The sequence below is a fragment of the Artibeus jamaicensis genome, unplaced genomic scaffold (genome assembly GCF_021234435.1).
Source record: "Artibeus jamaicensis isolate MK-2021 breed Jamaican fruit bat unplaced genomic scaffold, CSHL_Jam_final contig_387, whole genome shotgun sequence".
Taxonomy (NCBI): Eukaryota; Metazoa; Chordata; class Mammalia; order Chiroptera; family Phyllostomidae; genus Artibeus; species Artibeus jamaicensis.
In genome coordinates this window covers 1,831,746-1,856,913 of record NW_026521812.1, presented here as the reverse complement: position 1 = coordinate 1,856,913, position 25,168 = coordinate 1,831,746, and the positions used below count along the sequence as shown (strand labels likewise).

The 25,168-nt window shown below is 39.7% G+C and overlaps 1 protein-coding gene and 1 long non-coding RNA gene across 5 annotated transcripts in view; one reads left to right on the top strand and one right to left on the bottom strand.

Annotated features, from left to right (window-relative positions):
• Positions 1 to 25,168, bottom strand: part of MAP7 (microtubule associated protein 7) — a 164,639-nt gene that overhangs the window by 80,958 nt on the left and 58,513 nt on the right. The window contains exon 1 of one of the 4 annotated variants that reach the window (XM_053664825.1): positions 9,115 to 9,279. The exons of the other annotated variants lie outside the window; for them this stretch is intronic. Within the exon in view, the coding sequence (XP_053520800.1) occupies positions 9,115 to 9,136 (22 nt within the window). The 5' untranslated portion in view covers positions 9,137 to 9,279. Of the gene's footprint in view, positions 1 to 9,114; positions 9,280 to 25,168 lie in introns of those variants that run through there. 4 annotated transcript variants of the gene reach the window in all.
• LOC119052782 (uncharacterized) lies at positions 5,384 to 11,983 on the top strand. Its single transcript, XR_005083193.2, has 3 exons — positions 5,384 to 5,446; positions 5,789 to 5,857; positions 11,708 to 11,983. It is a non-coding gene; the product is annotated as an uncharacterized LOC119052782 (long non-coding RNA).

Genomic DNA, 25,168 nt, shown 5'->3' with positions numbered 1-25,168 from the left:
GATACAGGACAGTGATGTTTTCTTTAACATGTTCCCTAACAATTCGATACTATTTTTGGATAAGCTGTAAACAGGCCCAACCAACATAGAATGGAAACATAAGTAGTCCCTTTTCTATAGGCAAGACCCTATCACATGATCCGAAAACAGACTTACACATGGCCCTACTACCTAGTTATTGTCGCAAAGATGGCTTAATGCTCAAAGCGGCTAACATTCCACGGTGCTTTTTAAAGATTTCTAAAACATTTCCTAGGCTAAAACAATACAAACCATGCTGCCCAGAGCTTCAATTTTGGGGTATTAATGAATAAAAATTCAGCAAATGACCTATTTTAAAATTACTCTTGGAAAAGTTTGGCCCTGCCCTCTGGAGGCAGGATGTGCTGATGAACTGATTAAGCACGCATCTTCGCTAGGTCTCTCTGTTTTCCTGGAATCACACCAACTCTTCCCTAAGGCCAACTATTAGTCAAGTCATGTGATCCCACTAGTAACTGACAACATCGAGTGCATACCAGAAACTTGCCACAGAACGCAAGATCTTGTGCTCACTGTTATCCCATAGCTAGCGCACGCTCAGTGTCAAGGAGCTATATTTATGGAGAATATACGGTTGACTAATTCTTGTGGATATATTCTACAATCTAACCCTGTATTAAGTCAAACTATTGGCTGTGTAATGACCCATTTTGTCTTCCGTTAAACCTCCTTTAAAGGTCAGCCCGACTTGACTATATTAGACACAAATTCTAGAAAGTGGATTTGTATTGTATGCATTGGGTGCTCAAGCTGTTTTGAGTATTTTAATACTTATTTCTACACTGAATAATAGCCATGACTAAAACACCTATTAAAAAACCTTAAGTACTTACATCATCATCAGCTTACTCTAAAGTAAAACACACACTTTCACATATACACCCCACAAACATAAGAGAAAAATTCTTTTTTCAGAAGTTCTCTTTCCTTTTTTTTCACTAGAGCAGAAACAGGATATAGATATGTTGTTTAATATTATTTCAGCTAAGACATTTTATGTCTTTAAACTGTAACATTTATGGCAAGACAAAGCCTGACTGAATAAGTATACTTACTTTTAAAAAATACTTATATAATTAGTGCCTTAAGACAATTTAAAAAATATTGTTGTTTTAAATCAATTTATCCTGAAAGTTATCACTCAAACCTTTTTTAAAGCAATAACCTTCGTACATCACTATGCTAAAATACAATGTAAAAGCAAAAAAAGCAAGGACGTCCAAGCAACTAGGAATAAGAAGCTGTGTCAAGACTTCTGAAAAAATAGCAGATTCTGGGAGTTACATAACCTAATGCTCTGGGGTCTGTGCTGGTGATAAGGCTTGAGACAGGGCACCCCAAAGTGCCCCTCGTTAGTGTATTGATTATTTTGAATTAAAGTCACTAAAGAAACAACTAGTACAAGAACACACGGACCCTTTCTGGCCTGCCTGAAAGCATGAAATGAGTTTCCCACGTGAAAGGTACGGTCCCTGCTCCAGGAAGCACAGAGGCATCCTTACCACTAGAGAGCGAAACGCAGGGCTGAGAAGGCTGTGTAAACAACCTTTCCATTTCTTCACTTGATTTGTACCCAAGCCTAAGTTTCTCTGTCTTGTCAGTTCTTTATAAATTTGTTTCTTTGTCCAAAAAGTATATAAATAGTCTGTTCTAGTCATTTCTTAGGTCCCATATCTATGGGACCTCCATATGTACAAAATTAAATTAGTCTTTTTTTCTTCTGTTAATCTGCCTTGTGTCAAGTTAATTATTAGACCAGTTTATAAAAACCTAGAAAGGGAAATGCACTGGAAAATATATATGAGCTTAGCTGCAATAAGATCCATTTGGCAACGCTATTATTTAAACCTTTGCAGGATGAGAGTCAAGTCTTGTAAAGGCTGTGATTGTTAAAGAACAATGAATTCTCATAAAGTATTCTCATTCTACAAAATGGGGTGATAGCAATGCCTGACCGATAAAACATACAGAAGGAAAAGAAGTAACAAAACGATCCTTTCAGTCATCGGCTGAGAAAGAAAAACACAACTATTAGTATTTCATGACTTTAAAGAGGCTACATGGAATGTTAGTGCGACTAAAAAAATCCTCCTTCATCCATCCTTCCAACCACCCACTGTACCAAGTGCTTCTGCCCAGTGTGCCAGGCCCTGGGTGGAGAACAGTGGCCGGAGGCAGGCACAGGCCCACCTGCACGGAACTTACACACTACAGGACATAAGCATCCACCAACTGATCACACTGATGAAGGTCACTTTATGAACAGGGACAAGGGCTCTGAAAGGAAAGAACGCAGTGCTACAGAGAACTATAACAAAAGAACCTGAATAAATGCTATCTAAAATTCAACGGGGCTTCTGTTAATAAGCCTTCTCACCACCACAATTCTGGACACAACTCTAGGAAGAAAAACAGCATAACTAAAACAACTTAGCATCCAATATTTATTTCAAAAGAGATTTCTTTCATGTAATTCATTTTTAAATAATAATTTCACCCCTGCCACATCATAAATGCTGATTTTTTTTAATCTAATGTAATACCCACCATGGAATACTTTATCTGTCTTACTAAAATCTTACAAATTTAACACTTCAGTATAAAATCAGTATCTTAAGTATTTAAATTCTTATGTTCAAGAGGAGCTTTTTCGGATATACCACATTTTTTTTCAAAGTGGCTAAATTTTCTCGGAAGAGGAGAGGCTAAGTAGCATAAATCAATATTCTGTTTTTTGAAGGTCACTACAAAACTAACAATCAACTGCAAATGCATGGGGTAAAAACCTTTCTATTTTTCTCCTGGGTGTAATTTCAAATCATCCTGATGACAGCTATTGGCTGTAAAACCTGTGTACAACATTCAGTCAATTTCAACAAAGCTTAATAATTAATGAACATCCTATGTCATTAATTTATAATAAATCAAAGCTGCTTCAAAGTTTGCAAGTGCACTGTTTAAGATTCTACCCGAAGGCAAACTAACTGATGGTGAATTCTGGCCTGAGACTCCTTGATTTCAATGTGTCAACATGTGCCTTCTGCAAAATTCAGTCAACGTTCAAGCAGTGAGTGTAGGGTCTGGAAGTGGTCAGGTGACCTAATTACTTTGCATAATTAGTGAGAGGCTCTCCCTGCAACTAAAATAGATGTTGAAATAAAGAGACTTCTTTTCATTAGCCACAAACAGGAGAAAAATGTTATGATTACAATTCTTTTAGCTGAAAGGGAGCACACAAAAATTGCTAAAGCTGTGTTGGAGTGACGGGATTGCGGGTGATTTTCCTTTCCTGTTTCTGCTGAACTTCCTGTAATGCTACGTTACACTTTGATCACTTCAAATATAAAATAATAAGAAGCATATTTACAAAAAGGAAATGCATTTGTCTCCCTAATTCTTCACCCCCCCCCACCAAACCCATTTACCTATCACAGAAAACAAAACATCTAGAAACAAGTCTATCCAGCTGTTTTTCGCTGGCAAAGACAGCCTGATTTCTTCCGGATAGAAGGGTCCTCTGTCACACCCCGACCTCTCAGTGCCATGACTCGATCATTTCTCGGGTTGTGACTTACAGGACCTGGCCCCACCCAAGGTCATGGAACCTCGGAGCTCATCCCCTGCTCTGAGGGAGCTGTTTGAACATACACCACACCAAAGCAAAGTCCAGGAGCTATCTCATAATTAAAAAAAAAAAAAAAACTACTGCTTTAATCCCGCAGCACGATTAATAGTACCTGAAGAGCACTGGCCCCCCTAGATGGGACAAAAGCACATCGTTTCCATTTCGCTCACCCACAGCTGTGTGCCACTCCTAGGTTTCCGTAACACAACTGCAGTCACTCAGCTGCTGTTGGTTACAACTGGTAATGACATCTGAGGAATGTCTAAGACACTAGCCCCATCTTATTCCTAATACTTACTGGATACCTTTAAAAATATGTAATAAAATACATATATATTTAAGAATATATTTAAGAATGCTTTTAAAATATGCCAAACTCCACATATTTGATAACTGAGAAGTCTCATGTATGTATAGATATTCATGTATGTAAACAGCTTTTGCTTAGTTCTTGATGTTTTCATCTAGTTTGAATCCAACTAAAATTCCTGAATGACATACTTGGTTTTTAATTCAAGATTTTATTCATTTTTAGAGAGAGGAGAAGGGAGGGAGAAGGAGAGGGAGAAAAACATCAATGTGCAAGAGAAACATCTATCTGTTGCCTCTCATGCTCCAAACCAGGCATCTGGCCCACAATCTAAATGTGCCCTGACCAGGAGGAATTGAACTGGTGAACTTTTGGTTTCTGGGATAACACCCAACCCACTGAGCTACCCCACTTAGGGCCACACTTGTTTTATTTTTTTACCTTGGCCATGAGTATTGACTAGTATTGATAGTCCTGAATTACAAAAACATCATACTGAAATGCTTCCATATTTAAGTTGTATATTTTGATTATCAGAAGTAAAATACAAAATTCAAATACTGAAAGCAAGAAGTCTTAATAAAATGTAATATAAAAATGTTAAACTTTGATTCAGTACTTTCTGTAACTGTTGTATTACAAAAAAACACAAAAACTTTGCCTTGTTAATGTTAGATCAAGTAAGTGGAAAGCTTAAATATTAACTTTTACCTTCTTGGTCCTTCATCACATGTTACTTGCTATTCAGGCAATGTTATTTTATTCTGTGTGCGATAAGATACTAAGAAAAATTTATATAACCTAACAGACTGGGATTTAGAAATGGGTTACAACACTATCTTTTTAACTAATAGGTCTTGTAGAATAGGGCCTTCTAATTAAGAATGATTCTCATGTATTAAAAGCTTAACCTAAGTTTTGAAATTGGCCTATAGTTCAATTGCAAGTTACTTAATCATGTCATCTTGAAGTTCTAACAAGAAAGAGAAAGTATAATGTCAAGATAGTATATCTTGCAATTATACTTGCAATTTTTTCTAACACTGAAATTCAGTTCAGACAATATTCACTGGACACTTGAATGACTCAGTGAAATGCTGTGAAAAAGGATTGGTGGCTTTTAATGTACGATTTGCATCTTAAACTATAAATGGTAAATCTTGGAAATTGAAATGAACATTTTTAGTTTTTGTGATAATATGTGTTACTAAAGCCCTTCTTGTTTTTCCCTAATCTTCTCCTTCATTTCTAGAACATATTCAGCAGATTTTTATCTGTGAGCTTGAGCCAGTCTGGCTGGACAGCACCGAAGATTCACCAGTGACGTCCATTTCCTAGAAGGAGAATTTTTAACTTCTGCCTTTGATATGCCCCTGCCAGTGTTCTTTCCTTGCAAGTAAGTGTGTGTTTTGTAATAAGAGAAGTCCCTCCACCTAATGTAAGATCCTTTGAGCTCTCAGGAGGTTTATGTAAGTGAATGATGGTATTTAAAAACTTTAATTGCATTGATTCTTATCTCAAAGACCACCTAATCTAAATAGCACCTGGCTCAGAAAAGTACGAGGTATGGAAAATCAGAGTAGCATTTTCTCTGGAGAAATTTCTACCAGATTTTTATATGGAGTACTAGAAGCCAATGAATATATTTTAAAAGTTTGATCCCATATCAATTAACAGCCAAATCATATACCCAATGACATTTACAAATAATTAATAACCACAAATAGGATGGTCCTCTCTTGAACACCTGTTACATTCCAGACTGTATCAGATGTGTTCATCGCTTTGTCTCATTCATTTATTCTCCACAGGAAGCAACATTCTCCCCCCTGTACAGAGATGAAAGCCAAGGCTCAAAAAAGTGAAGGAATTTACCCAAGGTAAACAGCTAAATCATGAATAAAATCCACATCGATTTGACTTTAAAATCTAGTATCTTAACCACCATGCTACAGTATTTTACAAAATATTTTTTTCCAAATATGGCATTAAAAATGTACCTTCGCCCTTTTGCTATTTCGGGTCTCCCCATTAACAATATTTTGACAAATATGGAATGTATATAAAGTCCTAGAGATTTTAAATGATCATTTAAGGAAAGAGCTTGTATTATTTTTTAGTGTGAAGTTAAGACTATAATTTGCTGTATGGGTTAGAAATCACTGACTTGTGTATAAACTCACTATCGCCGTCACTTGATTTGTAACCACTGCCACTTTAGTGGGGAGGGGATGGAGTTCAGGGAGGTTCAAGGTTTTGTGTGGGGTCACAGTGTTAGAGCTGAGTGCTGAATTCTGCTTTTTTACTCTAAAGCACATTTTGTTTTCTTGATAAAGGTATAGATTCTAAGCATGTCTGAGAATGGCTAGTGTTTTGTGGGTGCTTTAACAAAATGTTTAGCTTCTAGAAAAATATGCCAACATGAATTCCCGGGAAAGGGGCTTGCATTTGGCCGGCTGTGTGGTTTTCGCCGAGTGTGTGGAGAGGGTTGCTCCTCCCGAGCAGAGCTTGACCTCGTCCGTCCGGGGCTCGAGGGGAAAGGATCTCATTTGACCTGGAATCTGGCATTTTACCAGAAAAAAAATTTTTGGAGTCCTTAATGTAAGCATTGTTCACCAAGAAAATAAACTTTTTGGTTTTTTGTTCGGCTAAGCACATGGTTAATCATCCATAACAGGAGATAGTAACGTTTCCTGCTGACTTTTTCTTTTCTTTTTCCCAAAGTTGGAACAAACCACTAGTGCTTTGTGAACCATAAAAAAAAAATCAGCATGTTCTAGTGCCGTGAGTCTCTTGATTTTTATATAAAACCATATCCTGTTTCTGTTATTTTGTGTTTTACAAAGTGAGGAGGTGTGGCCTTTCCTACTTTGTTGTCTTGTTGATGACGAGGGACTGATTCATTAATTTGATAAACTGATGAGTGCAAACTGGTTGCCAGGTGCTACTGAAGGCGCTTAGGGCACAGCTGTGAACAAAAGAGCCAAGGTTCCTTGGCCTCATCAAGCGAACATTCTAGTGTGGGAAACAGACAATGTGCACTACTGCATCACCTAAACAAGGACAGAAAGTGGCATTTCTCAGGGGACGGGAAGGGCAAGGGTGACTCTCAAACCTTATCAGAGTTATTCCAGAACAGCCTGATGGTGACAGGAGGATCTGCTCCCACAGCTGCCTGAACGAGCAGCGGCTGCTGCGTGAAGTACCTAGAGCACAGCCCCCCTTTCGTCCCCACCCCCCAAAGTTATGGTTTTTACATTGAAGTTTTAGTTTATGGAGACAATAAGCTTTTGTTTCCTACTTTCTCCAGGTTTACTAAATATCAAATTAAAAGATGGAATTTGGACAAGTAAGTCATAATCGAGCATCTTAAAAAATTAGTATTTTTAAACCATTTGTCTAAGATTTTTGACCAATAGTCTGGATCTGTAAAAAAAAAAATATTCCCCTCTACTGGACATTGATCCAATTTTCTTACTGAGTAACCTGTATTTTAGTTAACTTGAGCAATCTTAGTTTATCACATTTAAATAAAACTTTATGAACCTAGTACTTCTTATGCATCAACTCTGTCTTATGCTAATGCTTGAGTATTATATGTAAATATGCTTTCTGCAGAGAAAGATATATCTCCATAAAATAGACTCATTAAGTACAAATTGAACTTGAGAGTGAGTTAACTGAACAAATATATAGAATAATAACACTGATATTTTCCTGGAAAACTAGGCATTAGAGGAGGCACTAAATCTCTTCACTAACATATATACAACTGTGCAAGTTAGAGATTAATCCCACTGCACAATGATGAGACTGACCCACTCATAATAACTTGTCTAAAGTCAGAGGTAGCCAGTGTCAGAGCTACAAGGCAGACTCAGATCCAGTTCCAAAGATTTTCCAACATGCCACCTGACTCTGTATTTCATAGTCACACCAAACACAAAGCACTTATTCACACCAATATCCATCTCCCAATGTCTGGTTACTGCATACTGACATTATGTATAGCACGTATTTCATTCCTAGATCAGATGCCTTTTACTATAAAATCTGAAAATATTATCTATGAAAATGAAGACATGTACTATTTTAAAAGGGCAAGTTAAAGTATAAATGACCAATGAACATGGACAAAAGGGTGAGGACTGACTATGGCAGGGAGGATAGGTGGGGGCAGTGGTGGAGAGCAATGGGGGAAAACTGGGACAACTATAATAGAACAATAAACAGTTTTTAATTAAAAAATAAAATAAAAGGGCAAGCAATTTATTAAATAAAATGTCTTTAACTCTTAAAAGATGATTAGAAATAAAAAAAAACAAACAAAAGAGGTGATTAAGAACACCTCTCCAAACGAAGTACACAAGACCCCAATGACTGCAGGTGTCTCTGTAAAGCGCACATGTGATCACTGTCACGTGCCATGAAAGTGAAACATTCTGATGAGCAAAGTTGTATGTGAAAAATGCAGGCAATTTTTCTGAGTAAAACAAACAAAAACCAAAGCTAAATATAAAACCAATAGATAGGCAAGATAACTATTACCTTTCTTTGTAATGAGCAAAAAAAAGCCTTTCCCACATTGACCCCTCTAAATAGCAAAACAAACATTTTTCAAAATCTTCCTGATCTGATCCCAATATCAATATTAGGAGCATTAAGAAATCATCAATAAATTATGTACTAAATTTTCTTTGGAGAGGAGGTAATTGTGTGTGTAGCTTGCTACTGCTTCAATCCAGTACTTTCTTTAAGGAGACCCTAGCACTTTTTAAGAATTTCTTTCTTTTTTTCCTTTTTTTTTTTTTTTTGCCAAGAGGGTACATGGAAAACAAAGAATAATGATGGTTTGCCTTTAATTTTCATAGAGGCTCCAAGACAATGAAGACAAAAGTAGAAATCCATCATCTATAGAATCTAACAGAGTGTTTTATTTAACCAACATCCCCACTCCTTTTTCTAAGAACCTGAACATCAGCCAGATTTTTTCCCCTTAAACAAAAAGATCTATTTAAAAAAATTTCCAACTTTGTACTTTCACCTGTTGAAAGTGTTCATTTGTCAAAGCTGGTTGAAGTGCCTAATTCCTGTGTTTCTGAGAGTTCCAGTACACATTTTGAGCCCAAGAACTTACAGTCCAGCTTAGTGTCTTCCATCCTAAAATGCTCCTTTCTCGAACATGCTGCCACATATCTGCATGTCTTCCTCTTGTTTTGGTCTCAGCCTGGCAAAGACCAAAGACTCAGGGAAGGAGCCGTTCTTCCCTCTCACACAGCACGAGGTGCACTCAGGAGACGGGCAAAGGGTGATGAGACACACAACTCTACGGCTGGCCGCTGCTTTTTAAACAGTAATCTTGTTCACTGAACCAAGTAAAAATGGAGAAAGGCTTTGTTCAAAAGAGCCAGTGAAGCTCAAACGGGAGTGGGCTGGGAGCAGGGGAGGCTTTTCCTGGTTAAGAAATGGTTGCTACATATGAGCTCCATCTCAGAGACTCAAACTCAGCAAAGGCCCCAAACAGGATGTGCATTAAACCTAGATTAAAAACTTAATTGCTTACCAAAATCATCTAAATGTTATTTGCTCTGATCCCAGACTCTTCTGCCTTTGGCTTCCTGACGTATTAAAAATGACATTTAAAACCCTGAAGATTATGGCTGATTTTGTTCCCATACCAAAAGCATCTGAAAAAAGCAATCATTGAGAGTTAGTCAAGCAGAGAGACCTCTGTTCTTTATCTCCCTTCATTGAGACTAGACATAAAGCTGTAGGGAAAAAATGCATGAAATGAAGTTTCACTGCCCTTCAAAAGATTGACTTGCTTATTTAGCAAGGGTTGAAAAACTCTAAAGGTCTTCAAAGAGGAGATGAAAAATCAATGAATATAAACGTTTAAATTTTAGAAATTATTTCTAGATAAAGTGAACATGGGTCCTCAGAATTTATCTTCTTTTTTTTTTGCCCATGATAAATTGCATTGTAAACTTTGAATTCAACATTTCTATCACAACTTTACCTCAGGCTTGCCTTTAAAAGGATGTTTTATCTAGGGGCAGCCACAGAGAGTAAACAAAAGAAGGATAATCTCAAGTTCTCACTGTGTCCTCCTGGAATTCAAAAATGTGTGACATGGGGGTCAGAGTGCTCTGATTAAAACCAATTAACTTAATGAGTTTGGGTGAGCAATGGGCCCACTTTGGAAAAGAAAATTCTATATTTAGAAGAAAATAAATCCTTTCCAGCCTCTCGGAGGAGCAGGATGTGACTGAACCAGTAAAGAAACTGGACACACAGAATAGCTAAGATGTAGGAAGGTCCAGTACCCAATGGACTTGGCAATGAACCCTTTTAATGCCTTTGGAACTACAGACTACCTAACAGGAGACGGGAAAATGCCAGCTCTAGTCCAGCACCATCCCCACACCTCCAGGGGCCCAGCATCTCACCTGCCTGAGTACCATCACTCCCCTTAACTCGGCACTTTCATTTTTCCAAAGTAGCCTGTATAAGTATTGACAACATTTCCAGTGCAACCTTGGCACTGCTGACATTTTGGACAGGATGACTCCTCACTGAGGGTGGCAGCGGAGGGAGAGGAGGCTTTGCTGTGCATTGTAGGAGGTGCACCAGCGTCCCTGGCCTCGCCCGCCAGATTTAAACACCATACACATTCCTCCCCAGAATCGATTCCATCAAAAAATGTCTTCAGACATTACCAAAGGTCCCCTAGGAGGCAAGATTACTCCTGGTTAAGAAAACAAATCCCAGCTCTAGCATCCCCAAATCCATGGTGACACTTTCTCCTTGCTTGCCCTCCAGGCAGGGCTAGAGTGGGGGAAACACACAGACACATGGAAAGCAAGTGCTTTCCACGGTTGCACGGTTCCATTGTTTGGTGTGGTTGTCGTTTTTCCCAGCAGGCCTTAGTGCTGCTAAGAGGGACGTGGGGCTGACTTCACAGGAAAGGCCGGTCAAAGCTGGGAAGTACACAGGTACTGCCTGAAGGTCGGAAGATGTGGAAGAGCCCCCAGTTCTGCCCAGTCAAGGCAACCGAACCCATGAGACTGCATGAACACTAACATGAGGAACATGTTGGCTATTAATTTCAGAAATTTTGAGGCATATTATTAACATATTAACTTATTTCCATATGTTCAGCTGGGCACCAAAGTTTTGGCCTGATACTTCAATTTATCTGATAATTCATTTAAATAGAACAAAGACGAGGAACCATGAATTTATCTAGAAAATGAAAAGTAACTCATCTTAGCAAATTAAAAAAGAACTTTCATTTCCTCCTTCAGAATCTCTATATTCTTCAGACACAAATGTAACTAGATCAGTTTTCTACTTTCCAGTTCACTGAAAATCAGAAGCACCTAGTTTTGAGGGGACAGAAAGTTGTCAGGAGAGGCTCCTAACTGGTCTATAGCCTTCCACACCTTGACCTCCCAAAATAGGGAGGTCAACACAGCTATGAGATTCACGTTTACAGCATGCAAATCTGATCCTGTAGCTTCTCTGACTACCTCGGTTTTCTTTGGGATACACTCCAGCCACCCCTGTAGCAAGAAACACCTGCTTCTTCCTCACAACCTCATGGTGGCTTTTCTCACCACTTCAGCGACACCACCGGCTGCTTGTCCACTTGGGGCCCTCCTGTCTGGCCTTATAGACGGCTGCCTTTGGCTGCACTTCTCTGAACTCAATTTTCTTCTCACCAAGAGCACAGGATGAGCTGCACCTGAAGAACCATCTCCCCTCACCTGGCTGACTTCCACAAGCCTTAGTATCTCTGCTTCCCACTGAGTCCTCGGGAAGCTCCCACAGTGCCTCCTGCTGCTGTCACGCCCGGCCACCCACGCCGTGACCAGCAGTGTGCACGGCCGAGATTTATAGATGGAAAACAGAAGGGCTAGTGGAGAAAAACGCTGCCTTCTGAAGTGCAAATTCCTCCTCCCACGCCATTGGAAATGATACAAATAACATAATTAAACATATTGATTGCCTGTTATGTGTCAGACATTATTCTAAGGGCCTATATAGGAACTGGTGTAATCTCACAATGATTCCATTATCGTGCCAATTTTACAGGTGAGAAAACTCAGATATACAGAGTAGAATAACTTGTTGAATTTAGTTAAGTGGCAGACTCTATCTGCCCTTGAACTTCCAAGCGTCCAGGAAGCACCAGACCAGAGTCGCTGGCCGATGAGAAATGACTGGTACCGCAAGGACAGGAGATGGGCGGGGAAAGACAGGAGGTGACATTGTGTGGAGACAGTGCACCACTCTTCCCTTATGAACAAAAGTGTGTCACTAACTAGGGGCGCATTCATCAGAAAAGCAGCTGAACGCTAACAAGAGAGGAATGAGAATAAAGGGCTTTGTGTGTGATGAGCGGCTCAGGGAGAGGACTGTGTTCCAATGCATGGAGCGGTGGGTACCATCAGTGACGTGTCACCTGACACTGTATCTGCACAGCAACCGTCTCAGAAAAAGGCGCATTGCCAACGCCGCACATTGTGGTTGTTTTCTCAGGGTGAAGGTCTTGGTGTCAGTCCAATTTTGGTTTCATTTTCAACACGGCAAAACTATATTAATGTGGCATACTGGCAGACTTTACAAAGGAGAGTTTATAATTCAGATTTAAGGACATGGAAGTCACTCTTAAAATACTGTAAGTTTTAAAAAGTAATAAATACAGAAATCCCAAGAAATGAAAGGATAAGGACTTTCAAAGTCTGCATTACATAATGACCTCTAACAAATGTAAAATGTGGCAAATATTTTATAAGGGGACTTGGTGGATTATAAACTTGACTACAGAGCAGTTTTAGGAGAACTCTGAGGACTACCTCCCTCGGTTGTTTTATGCTCATTCATTTTACTGACTACCTGCCTTTCTCAGTTCTTTACGCCAATCTGAGTTGCCCCATTATCATTAAAACCACAGAGCACCTTGTCGTGACATTGGAACACGTGCAAGGGGCTCTCACATCCCTTAAAGTTTTCTCTCATTCAATCTGCTCATTTGTCACCCTGCTCCTTCCTTGTTTTTTCTTTCTTTCCTATTGTTCCCTCTTAACTTCCAGCTACCAGAGAAACCAGATCCTGTAAAACTGGAAACTTTAAACTGCAGCAAGAATTCTATGAGGCTGTGAGATATCTGGTAGTGTTTCTGCTTGTTTTTTTTTAACCAACTTTATTCCACAGAAAATTGTGTGATCCAGCATTGTCTAGCACTCCTCAGAAAAAGGAGGGTGTGTGTGTGCATGTAATAACAAATGTATAACTAAATATATAAATACATAGATGAAGAACTAGCTGTTCTACAAATGACAAAGAACATGGACAGGCTAAGTCCTTAGACTAGAAAAGATACTACATTTATTGTGTATTCTCATTATTTATAGGAATTTAAAATGTTTTCCTGCAGACTTTCAAGTATTTCACACAAAAAGAATCACACACACACTAGATGTGATTGGCACAGTTTTCAAAATATTGCAGTTGTGCGGTGGATCCTGGCCGGCAGGATCCATCTATGTTGTAGCTGCTCGTGAACAAATACACATGGACTACAGAAGTCCTGTGTAGAAAAGGGGATGGCATGGCTGCTCTCTGAGAGACACAGAGGGCGAGAGGGCAAAAGAGCTAGTTCCTGCCTAGACAGGCTTTTATTGCTTTTATGGGTACATTACATGGAGGGTAGTCCTGATTTACTATGCACAAATTCACTGTAGGGGATTACCTTTTACAGATAAGAAAGAATGTTGCTAATAACTTCAAAGAGAAGGATGTTACAGACCAAGGGGAAAAGTGGTTGAACCGGTCACACTCCATACTTGGGAGGTTTAGCTTAGACTTTAGGAAGTTGCAGTAAGCCCTCTACCTCAATGCAGGGTGAGGGAGTTTTAGCAAAAGCAAGTCTCATAGCAGTCTACGTACAATGCAGGCCTGATTCCCCATGGGAGAACCTATCTGAGGGCATGGTCCTATGTGCTGACTCGCACCCCACTGGTTTTCCACATGAGGGCTGAGCTACATTTCCACCACACTCGAAACAGTTCCCTACACAGTTGGAAGTGCTGGTGTTTGGTGGAGTTTAGTGCTCACTGGATACAAAATGCTGGGGAAAGGGCTGCTGCTGGTTTAAGAGGCAGGTGCTGAGAACTACATTTTCTTGTGTTTTCTTATAATTAGAGAAAAGTAAAAGCAGAAGTTTGTTTTATAAAGGAACTTATTCTTTGCTGAAAAATTTAACAGCTAAAACACATACAGATTTGACATACAGAATGAGTTGAAAGACCTAGTTCACTCACTCTGTACCTGCTACAGACTGGTTTCGGTCATGGTGGGTCTTACTTGGTAACATTTGACTTCTAATCCCCAATGTATCTATCCCATTCACCAGACCTCCTTTTGAATCTTTCTTCTTGATTTTTCTGTTTCTTCTGTGTTAAAAAAAGCCGTGAGTGCAGCTTTCGAGAGTCTTTGTTTACACTCAACCTTCACAATGTACCCAACACTCTCTTTTATTTGCCCTCCTGATAATTACCTTAACCCTTGGCTAGTTCCTAGAGGCCACAATCTTTAAGATGCTGGAAAGGGAAGATGCTGCTTTTTCGGGCCGGTGTTATAGCACCTTGGACAGTGACAAAAGCTACAAGTGCTGATTATTTATGAGAAACTCAGTTAAAAGTGCACTCCACAGAGAATTGTTTTCTTTAGAAGACTATGTACAATCTGCTTGTCTGTTTCTCCAAATCCATATTTATGGTACCCTGGAATTTTTTGTTTTGACCTCAAATTGCAGAAACAAATTTCCTCATTGTCTGAACTTCACAGGAATGGCCAAAACTATACCTTTTACCAAACAATAAGAGATCTTACCTCAACACCCTTTCACGATGCCTGTAATTGAACCCTCTCAATTTTCTTACTCTACTCTTTGCACATCACCAGCGACTGCCAGCTTTCCCATGGCCCTTGTTGCGAGGCACACTACTTTAGGGATAATTACAGTAAAGTCACTAAAATTTTTTATGCAGGAAGCAACATTTCTTACTAAACTTTTCAGCAAAGTCGAGTTGTCCAGGCTGGATTACTGGGGCTGAACCTGCTAGAAAAGGTTAATTGCATCTTTCAATGGCAAGAATTTCTGTGAAAATACTCTTATGGGCATTTTTTTTACTTCTCAAAGTTTTATTAAATGTTCACTTCCACTTGGGAAACTGATAACCAAATATTATTTGAACTCTCCACTTTTTGTTGTCCATTCCTGTAAATTAATAACAATGCATTTCAGAGGGGATTTCACTGGCAGGAAGGATTAATGGGAGAGCGTGACAGCTGGAGTCCTGAGTTAGATCAGAAATTAAAATAAAGAACTTGACCTGGTTTCAAAAGGGACATTTGTTAATTTCTTCAAACCAAACCAACATCATCTTTCAGGTATTTACCTTAAGCCAAAATGCTTAGGTTATTGCACAGAACCAAAATATGTTATCTATGTATGTAAGAAACTCTTGTACAAAACACCTTACATCTTTGACCTACAAACAGCATGGTTTCCTTGTCTGTATATCCCAGCCTACGAAAGTCACTCTTTCCTCTCCCACTGACCAGCCCTAGACATTTCAATGTTCTCAGTGAGTAGCAACCAATAATGCCATAATGAAGTCAGGGAGTGAAGGGAAATAAAAACATCAAGTATAATACATCCAAAGTACAAATTTTTATAACCTAATTTACAAGTGTGACCAGACTATGAGATTTATGGCAGTGTGGCATGACGCAAGGAAACAAGAGCATTCGAATGTTGTAGGGTTTTCTGCTGTGAAACAGAAGAGGCCTTGGCGGCCTACCTGACAGACTGGGCAAACAGCCTAGACTCAAACCAGCACCACCGCTTTGTTTTTGCCTTTACCCTCCGAACTGGCTTCACTACCACCCTTCAGTCTGATGATCACTCCCCTGCTCAGTCACCCGCCACGTCTTCTAAGTGCCTGAGAAATCTCAGCCACTCCAATGTGTTTCCCCCTGCAGTGAGATTTCCCACCCACCTCTCCTCCAATTATCCCATGTTTTACAGAAGGGAACCATTGGCTATTTCTTTAATCTGCCTTATAATTTCCTCTCCTTTCCCTCCATTCTTCCCTTCCTTTCTTTTATTTCTGCTCTTCTTTCCAGGTGAAATGTCTCTTGAATCATCTCTCTCAAGTCTTTCAAATACTTCAAGAACCAAGGCAAATATTCCCCATCCTCCATAGAGTCTATCTTGATTCTCCCACACAGAAGTGCTTGTCCTCATTCCATGCTGCAAATACATCAGTCATACTTCTCTAACAGCATCATCTTTGGAAGGGAGTTATCACACTCATTTGTCTATCTCCTGAAAGGCTATGGAGATAGCTCAAGCTCAGGAAACAATAAAGTGCAATGACCTTGCCTCTACTAAATGGGGTAATTTTTAATAGTGTTGAGGTATACATTTCAAAAGATTATAAATTAGACAATAAGTATGAAGTGTAGAAAATAGAAAATATAAGCACAAACTAATTATAATAAGGTATAATCTCAAAATTCAGACATAAAAACTATAAATATTTGAGTATTTGAATCTTACAAAGTTTTCCAAATTATATGTCTCTATATATAATACAAAAAAAGATTTTCATGTAATACTATTTGAAATCTAATTTATATCCTGAATATCTTATCAAGTCAAGAAGTATGTTTCTCAAACACATGTATTAACTGCCACACTAAATTGTACAGAAACACCATGATTTACATAGGAGATTCCCAAACTTAAGGTTTGTCATTTTTCAATGTTATAAATAAGGCTGCCTATAGAGTTGTATAAATCTTATCAATATCTGAGGATAAATTCCTAGACTAGATTGCTAAATCTTTGGTTAGAGACATTTAAACATGTTCTTTAAATTTATAAATGATATATTTCACCAAAGAGAGCCTTTTGCGTTGCTCATTAATAGTGGTGACTCATCATTTGTTCACATTTATTTACCAAGTGCCTTTTGTTTGACAGGCATTATTCTTCAAGACCCTTCCATCCAGTGGATGTAGACAGATAATGTGTGAGCAAACAGACTAATAAATAAAGTTAATGTTATGAAGACAACAATAGTGGGGGGCGGGGTAGCAGATGTTGGGCAGGGGGGTCAGGGAAGGCCTCCTTTGAATAAAACAGCAGGGCAGGGTCAGGAGGACCTGGTCACTCCAAAGACCAAGGGAAGAATGTTTCAGACACAGACTGAGAAGTGAGTAGATGCAACGATCCTAACGCCAGAGAAGCAATGAGTGTGAAGGGAATTCAAGGAACTGCAGCCCATAGTAAAGACTTCATACTAAAATCAATGGGAAGCCACTGGAAAGTGAAAAGTTTTAAGGAGCGAAGTGCCAGGATCTGATCTACAACTTTAAAAGTTCACTGTGGCTGCTGGGTGGAGACTGGCTGGGGACTGAGGTGCACATGGAGGAACCGACTGTCAAAGCAGAGCCCAGTTCAGACACTAATGTTATGATGTGGGGACAGCAGATGTGGTTGGACCAGGAATGGAAGTGGAGATGGACATAGCAGATGGACATAGAGTACTCTGGAAGTAGTGTCAATAGGGCTTTTTGATGGATCGGATGTGGGGGATCAGAAGGGGAGACCTAGGCATTTGGTTGTACATTTGAGACAGAGTTGACTGAATACCAAACAGGTATGAGGAAAAGACTACATTTAGAAAATAAGCAATTTAATCAGGGTTTCCCAAAGTTACTTGACCAGGGACTCTTGTTCGCTTATTAATCTGGGGTAGTTCTAGTGTATGAGGTCTGTCAGAAAGATGTCCAGCCATTGATAATATAACAAGAACAGTTTGTGTGACACTGATGTAACCTGGCAGCCAAGGAGAGTGGACTGGAATGCACATGAGTGAGCCACGATGACTTCACTGTACTAGTCAGTGGGGCAGCAGACACTGATGAATGAGCATGTGTACTGTGTGGCCACCACATTCAAAATGACTGAGCAAGCAGAGCAATGAACCTGTATCACATTTCACATTAAGCTTCAACATTCCTCCATGGAAACTATTTGGATAACTCACAAGGCTTTCAGAGATGATGCAATGAGTGCAATGCAAATAAAAGTGTGGCACAAACACTTCAAAGATGGTTGAGAATCTCTTGAAAGTGACCCATGTTCTGGAAGGTCAACAAACAGAACACTGAGAATGTTGAATGTGTATGGGCTGCAATCGACAAAGATCGGCAACTGACAGTGTGAGAAAGCTGATCTGGGGATTCCAAAAACTACTGTGTCTGAGATTTTGACTCAGGATCTTGGCATGAAACATGTTGTGGCAAAAGTCATTCCATGGCTTCTGCTACCAGAGCAGAAGGAACATCGTGCTTCAGTTGCTAATGACTTGATTCAAACCACTACCAATGAACCAGATTTCCTCAAGAAGGTCATAACTGGAGATGAAGTGTGGGTCTATGGCTATGATCCAGAAATGAAGGCCTAGTCATCCCAATGGAAGTCACCTGGTTCTCTTTGCCCGAAGAAGGCACAGAAAAGTCACAGCAAGATAAAGACCATGTTAACTGTGTTTTTTGATGGGGAAGGTGTTGTTCATCACTGGTGTGCCCCTCCAAGCCAAACAATTAATAAGGAGTACTACCTCAATGTTCTTCATCAGTTGAGAGATGCATCATGACAAAAATGGCCGCAGCTATGGGCAACTGGTGATTGGCAGCTTCATCATGACAACAAGCCCACTCATGTATCAGGTTCTGTGCAGAGTTTTTTTGGAAAACATCAAATCACCCAGGTGATTTGGCCCCACTACAGCCTAGATTTGGCACGCTGTAAATTCTGGCTTTTCCAAAAACTAAGATTACCTATGAAAGGGAAGAGATTTCAGACTGTTGATGAGGGTCAGGAAAATATGATGGGACTGTTGATGGCAATCCTAACAAAGGATTTTGCAGTGTTTTGAACAGTGGAAGAGATGCTGGGAGAACTGTATAAGGTCCCAAAGTGTCTACTTTGAAGGGGACTGAGCTGTCATTATCCTATATACAATGATTCTTGTGTCTTGTATCTTCTTCAATAAATGCCTCTAATTTTCATAGTACATGGATGGATACTTTCTGGACAGATCTCATATACTTTATACATGTCATTATAGTATGTTTATAAATTATGTTATTGCAGGCTTCTCTGTTTTAAAAATTACTTAAATGGTATAGTTTCACTATGACATTGCTCATAAAATGGACATAAATGTAGCAGAAAATTCTCTTTATAGATTAAATGTAGTGGGATAAGCATATTGATCAGAAATTTAGGGGAAATTAAATTTAGAAGTCACCTGACTGACTTAATAGAAGGTAACTAAATTTGATGAGTTAATGCTCAATCCCACTGACTTTTTCTTCTTTAAAATATGAAGCCATAATGCACTTTTACAGATGGCAAAAATAGATGTGAAACTCCATTAGTAGGCTCCACAAGTCTGTTGTGGATGAACATTCCCTCTTCCAATAACCCTGTGCAATACCAAGTACATTTAATGGGCCAATTAGAGTGATAAACCATCACAGCCTGCTCACTGCTTCAGCTACACAGAACAAGGACAACTTACCACAAATGAAAATTCTCTCTCTAAATCCTGGGTGTAGGAAAAACTGGGAGCTTTCTACTCGGTGCAGCAAAGTCAGTGGGAAATCAAAAATGCAAAAGTCTGAGAGGTGTCTATTTGAAAAAAAAAAAAAAGTTCTCTGAGGAGTGAGGAGAAAAGGGGAAACCTTACATTTAAGTCCTTCTTAAAGTTCTAGAATATGAGGCAGGCAAAATCATGAACAGCAGCAAAGAGGCTCCCTCCTTGGCAATCACCAGATGTGGACAGAGGTCACCAGAAGATGAGTGGCCTCCCAAAAACAGAAAGTGTGCCGGTGTGATAGCCAGGGATCTCCTTCACAGCCTTTTAAGTCTCTAATAAATCATTTGAATATACCTACTTTGCTTTTTTCAAACTCAATCCTCTGTACATAATTTTGCTAACAGCAAGCATATGGGAAGCATCTGCAGCTTTTCTCAACTCTAACTCTCATAGGCAGAAGCAGCACTGACAAAAATAACCCCCAGCCTGTCCGAGCCACTGCGGACTGATCTAGTTAGATGCAGCAGGCTGAGGGCGGCTGAGCCGGCTTAACCCTGCCCGGCTGAGAGGCTGCAGTGTGCCCCGAGCCCGGGCCGAAGGGTTCACGGGGTCTTTACAGTTTCTGAGTTTACAGTCGATGGGTCACACTTGGGTCTTGGAAACCATTTTAGTGTGGGTCTGACTGAAGTACCTACTACCATCTCCGATTGAACTCTGAAATAGGAAGACTTCTGAAACCACCATTCTCAAAACAACAGCAAAGATTTAAATGAATAAACAACAAAAATCCATAGCAATATTTAATTGCAAACGCTAAAATGGGAAAAGTATCGGTAACACACGTGACCAAAAAGGGTAGATATCCTTTTTTCATAAAAAGAAAAAATGAACATCCCAATAGAAAATGGCAAGAAAGCTAACATGTAATTCACAAAAGAAAGGGAAATGCTATCAAGCATGTAAGAAATATTTAACATCACCAGGAATCACAGAAATAAAATTTAAAACAATAAACTAGGCCCTGGCGGGGCACATCAGTTGGTTACAGTATTGTCCCGATACATAAAGGTCATGGGTTTGATTCCCACTCAAATTACTGTTTCTCTCTCTATCTCCCCCCTCCCCCACTTGCTCAATATCTCTTAAAAATCAATAAATAAAATAAACCATCATTTATTTGCCCATAAAATGTACAGAAATCTCAAATAATAGGATATCAATCTTAACTATTTTAGAAGAATGTTTCAAAAATGCTTCTGACACTAAGTAAAAAGAAAACAGGTTGTAAAACCATAATACAAAATATGAAATTACACAAGACACAATATGAAATATAAGTTTGTAAATACACACACGTAGAGTTTACAAAGGCCAGAATATATACCAAATGTTAACACAGCTGTATGCAGACGGTGGGATCACCAATGATCTAAAGACAACTTCGATCCTTTCCTGCCTTTTATAAATGTCTCAATATTTATTACTTTTCTATCAGAAAAGTGCACATCACATTTGCAATACTTAGGCAGTAACTTGCCCTGGCTGGGTCGCTCATTTGGTTGGAGTGTTGTCCTGTACACCAAAAGGTTGTGGGTTTGATCCCTGGTCAGAGCACATACTGAGGTTGCAGGTTCAATTCCCAGTTAGGGTGCATTTGAGAGGCAAACAATCGATGTTTCTTTCTCTTTCTCTTTTTCTCTCTCTCTCCCCCCTCTCCCTCCCTCTCTCTCCTCTTCCTCCTTTAATCTCTTTCTAAAAATCAATAAACCTATCCCTGGGTGAGGATTAAGAAAATAAAATAAAATACTTAGGCAGTAACTAGTAAGAGATGCCTGCAGACTATTTCTGTTCATTGTCTGCGCTCCTGCTGTTAGTGATGGCAGAACAGATGTTTCAGGTTGGACCACTCACGTGGGCACCCACTTCTTTTGCTAATCTGGAAATTGAAAGTCCTGGTAAGAGGCATACTTATTCTGGGAAAAAGGCCTCTCATAAAAACCAACCCAAACACCCCAAACTCTCAAAACAGTCCAGCCAGCCTTAAGAGAAATGGGCAGCTTACACTTATTTACTTTCACATTATATTCATATTAGAAAAGCACAGCTTATTTCACAAGAGGCCAATTTCTATAACTGATTTCATTTTCAAAATCCCTTTCAAAAGTTTCATGTAGCTTCTGGGTAATATTCCTGTACAAGCTTTTCTAGTTTCAAGAAAAACCATATGCTAAATATTAACTTCTCTCACATTTTTATTCGCTTTTTAAAGTCTAAAGACGGTGGTAACACTACTTTGGCTGTCTTTTGAGAAAGATTTTCTTTCCTTTTTTTTGTATCATTAAGTGCATGAAAGCAAATGGGAGTCTGCATTTATTTTATAAATAGGATGTGCTCTCCTCAAAATTACCACTAACATAAAATCCTACTTTGCTTATAAGGTAGGAAATAGTATCTCTTCCTGCCAAGCAGCAAATATTTATTGATTCTTGCCATGTATGTGCGATGCTACACACTTAAGTCTTTACATGCTGTGAGAAACACCTAATATTACATTACAGAAGACATATGCAATATATAGTCAGGAATTTTACATTTTAGGCATGGCTTGTGCCAATCCCCACGAAGACCATGGCTTATTTTCACCACAGCTCTTTTTTTGCAATTTTCTTCAGATTTCTGATTTTAATAGGAACAAGTCTCTGGTAGGTTCTGATGTCCCTGGTCAACATCAAAGGCAGTTCCAAAGGCCATTTCCCTACTTTTTGTATTTTTCACGAGACTTCAGAATTTCTCTCCCTACTTTCAGGAAAATAAAATCAATGCCTGTTGGGCTGATGGGGAAGGAATTGCATAAATTTACATACGTCCTGAAAAGCAGCTCAAGCATCTTCAACTAGAAGATGGTAAATTCCTTTAAGTTGCTATTAACCATAAAGTGCCTGATCAACATCTGCCCTTGTATCCCCAACACTGACTGCGGCCTTTTCTCTTCTGTTCTTGTCTAAGGAAGATGAGGTGTACTTGTACACACTTGTTTTACCTCTTCGTGCTAATTCACTTTATTTATTACTCTGCGGAATTCCTGGGTCAGGACGTTGCTCCATCACATCTGACTCCTTAGACCGAGGGCCCAGGTGCTCCTGCAGATCCACCCTCACGGCATTCTCCTGTTTTCTACAGCCGACAGATGTAAATGCTGTGGGGCGACCAACTTCAAAAAATGCCAGCAGGCTGGGAACGCAAAGGCAGACTAGCGGGGCTGAGGGCATCTGCCAGAACTTTCTGAGCACTGTGTGATATTAAGTTTGGGAGGAACAGAATAAGAAATGAGAAGTGGTGTGCATGCAGGGGAAGCATCATGGGGAGAGGCAGGAAAAAGGAAAAATGCTGTAGACTAGACGACCATGAAGACTGCAGGACTGTTAAGAGCACTGTGGATATCAAGAGATGGAAGTTGTTCTGTGATTGGATCCACGTGGTAATATTTAGTCAAATCTTAACATTTATTTCAGCATAACATGATTTAAACTAAATACATACTACCCTCACCTAAATGGGTGTGTTCTTAACAAAAGCCAGGTAAAGCGAAGTTCCCTCTGTGATTGGGCTTTCTGATCTGAAGGTGTTAAATCTGGTTTCCATATCCTGGTTGTGAAAACAGCGTCAGAGTTGCCAAGGCAACAACACAGTCCTTTAGAAAAAATGAGAACAGCAACCTCAGGACACCAAAACCCAACCCATGGAAGCGTCATTTACACCCCAGAGGCCCCCACGGCACTTCTGAACCGGAGAAGCCTCCAGAGACACCCAGCTCCACTCCCACACACAACTCTCCTCGTGGGCTGGCACGAGAGAGGCTTTGGGGTCCACCAGAGAGTGAAAACTATCTCTACATCTACACGCAAAGTCACAAGCAGTAAAGTGCAGGAGCCACTAAGCCTTCAGCAACTCCATGCTGTAATCATTAATCCTTAGGTATTAAGTTCTGCTTTCAAAATAGCAGCAGCACAAGTAACCTGAAGAGCCAGGAAAAGAAAATAATTAAGAAGATTCAAGAACACCCACTGAAAAGCCATCAGGAAGCTTTTAGGTAGCCAGATAAAATTCTAATAATGCAATTTAGGTACGTGAAAGAAAAGATCCATGGGAAAGCTTTGATTGTTCTTGTAATGTTTGTTTTAATAATACAAGTCTGACCAAATGATGTCACTAAGGTACCCTATGACCTCAATTAATTGACCTTTATCTTTGTGTATTGTAAAGAGCAAACACAGCCACTTCTGGGAACAGTGGGAAGCCGGTGGACATGTGCTCACGCCATTCCCACACCTCGCTGTCCTGACTTTAGGTCTTCGGTGCCTGCGCTTCTCAATAATTTCCCCGAATCCAAACCACCAAAGGATTGGATGAGGTTGTTTTTTTGTTAACCATTATTGAGTTGATTCCATTACAATGTTATCAAGCATGGCATGGATTCTTCTTTTAGATACTTGTATTTTACTTGACCAGTAGGTACACAAAATATTCATCCCTCAGGAGACTTCCAGTATCGACAAACAACGTGACCTTTTGGGGTCTGAGTCTGAACGCATCGTCTTTAGGACAAACGGAAAGCAGAAACTATTCATGTGCCTGCTCTCTCCCCATGTGCCTACTTGTGCTGCTTGGAAGGTAAGCCGACCTTTGTGACAGGCATATTCCTATCATCACTGCTTTTAAGGGGCTGGAGTCCCACCCTCTCCAACTGAGGCCTCCCTGACAGCCCAGTGCACGCAGACCCTCATTCTGCAGACCCTCATTCTCCACCCTTGTGGGCACTTGCCTCACCCTACCCCTAAGCATCCCCATAACCTCCTCCTTCCTCCCCATAACCACTCGTCCTTCTGATGCCTATTTTATGTCGCACAGACTTCTGGCATTACTCTAGTTAAGGCTTAGTGATGTTTTTGTACCTTTCTTCTTTTCAGAAGTGCCAGAATCCGATTCTACCCTCCTGTGCCACTTTTGCCATTAATAATGATGTTTCTGAAAGTGAAAATATTAACTATAAATTCTCAGATTACTGCATGTGTTTTTCCAGGTAGCGTTTTTTAAATAAAAAGGTTTAAAATTATAATGCAAGAGTCTAAAATTTCAACAGATTTCTTCATTGCACTTTGTGTAAGCTGAGCAACATGAAATTGTCATTTTATGGAAAGAATGGTCAAATACGGCAATTTTGTCTAGTTCAACTTAATACCTGACCCAATTTATGCCAATAATTTCATGTGCCAAGAGGAACTGTTTGTGCAAGACAGATGACAACCAGCAAGCCTCTTGTTCCTAGGACGAGGCTGTTTATGACTAGTGACCTAGATTTCACACCCGGTGGTGCCTGAACCGAGGCTATGCAATGGCATCACTCGGTTTGTCATGACAACTGCTTCCAACTGTGGGCAGCCATTACTCACACAACAGCACAGATGAAGGAAAACAAGCTGGCGAGCAAGCTGTGTCTTCCTT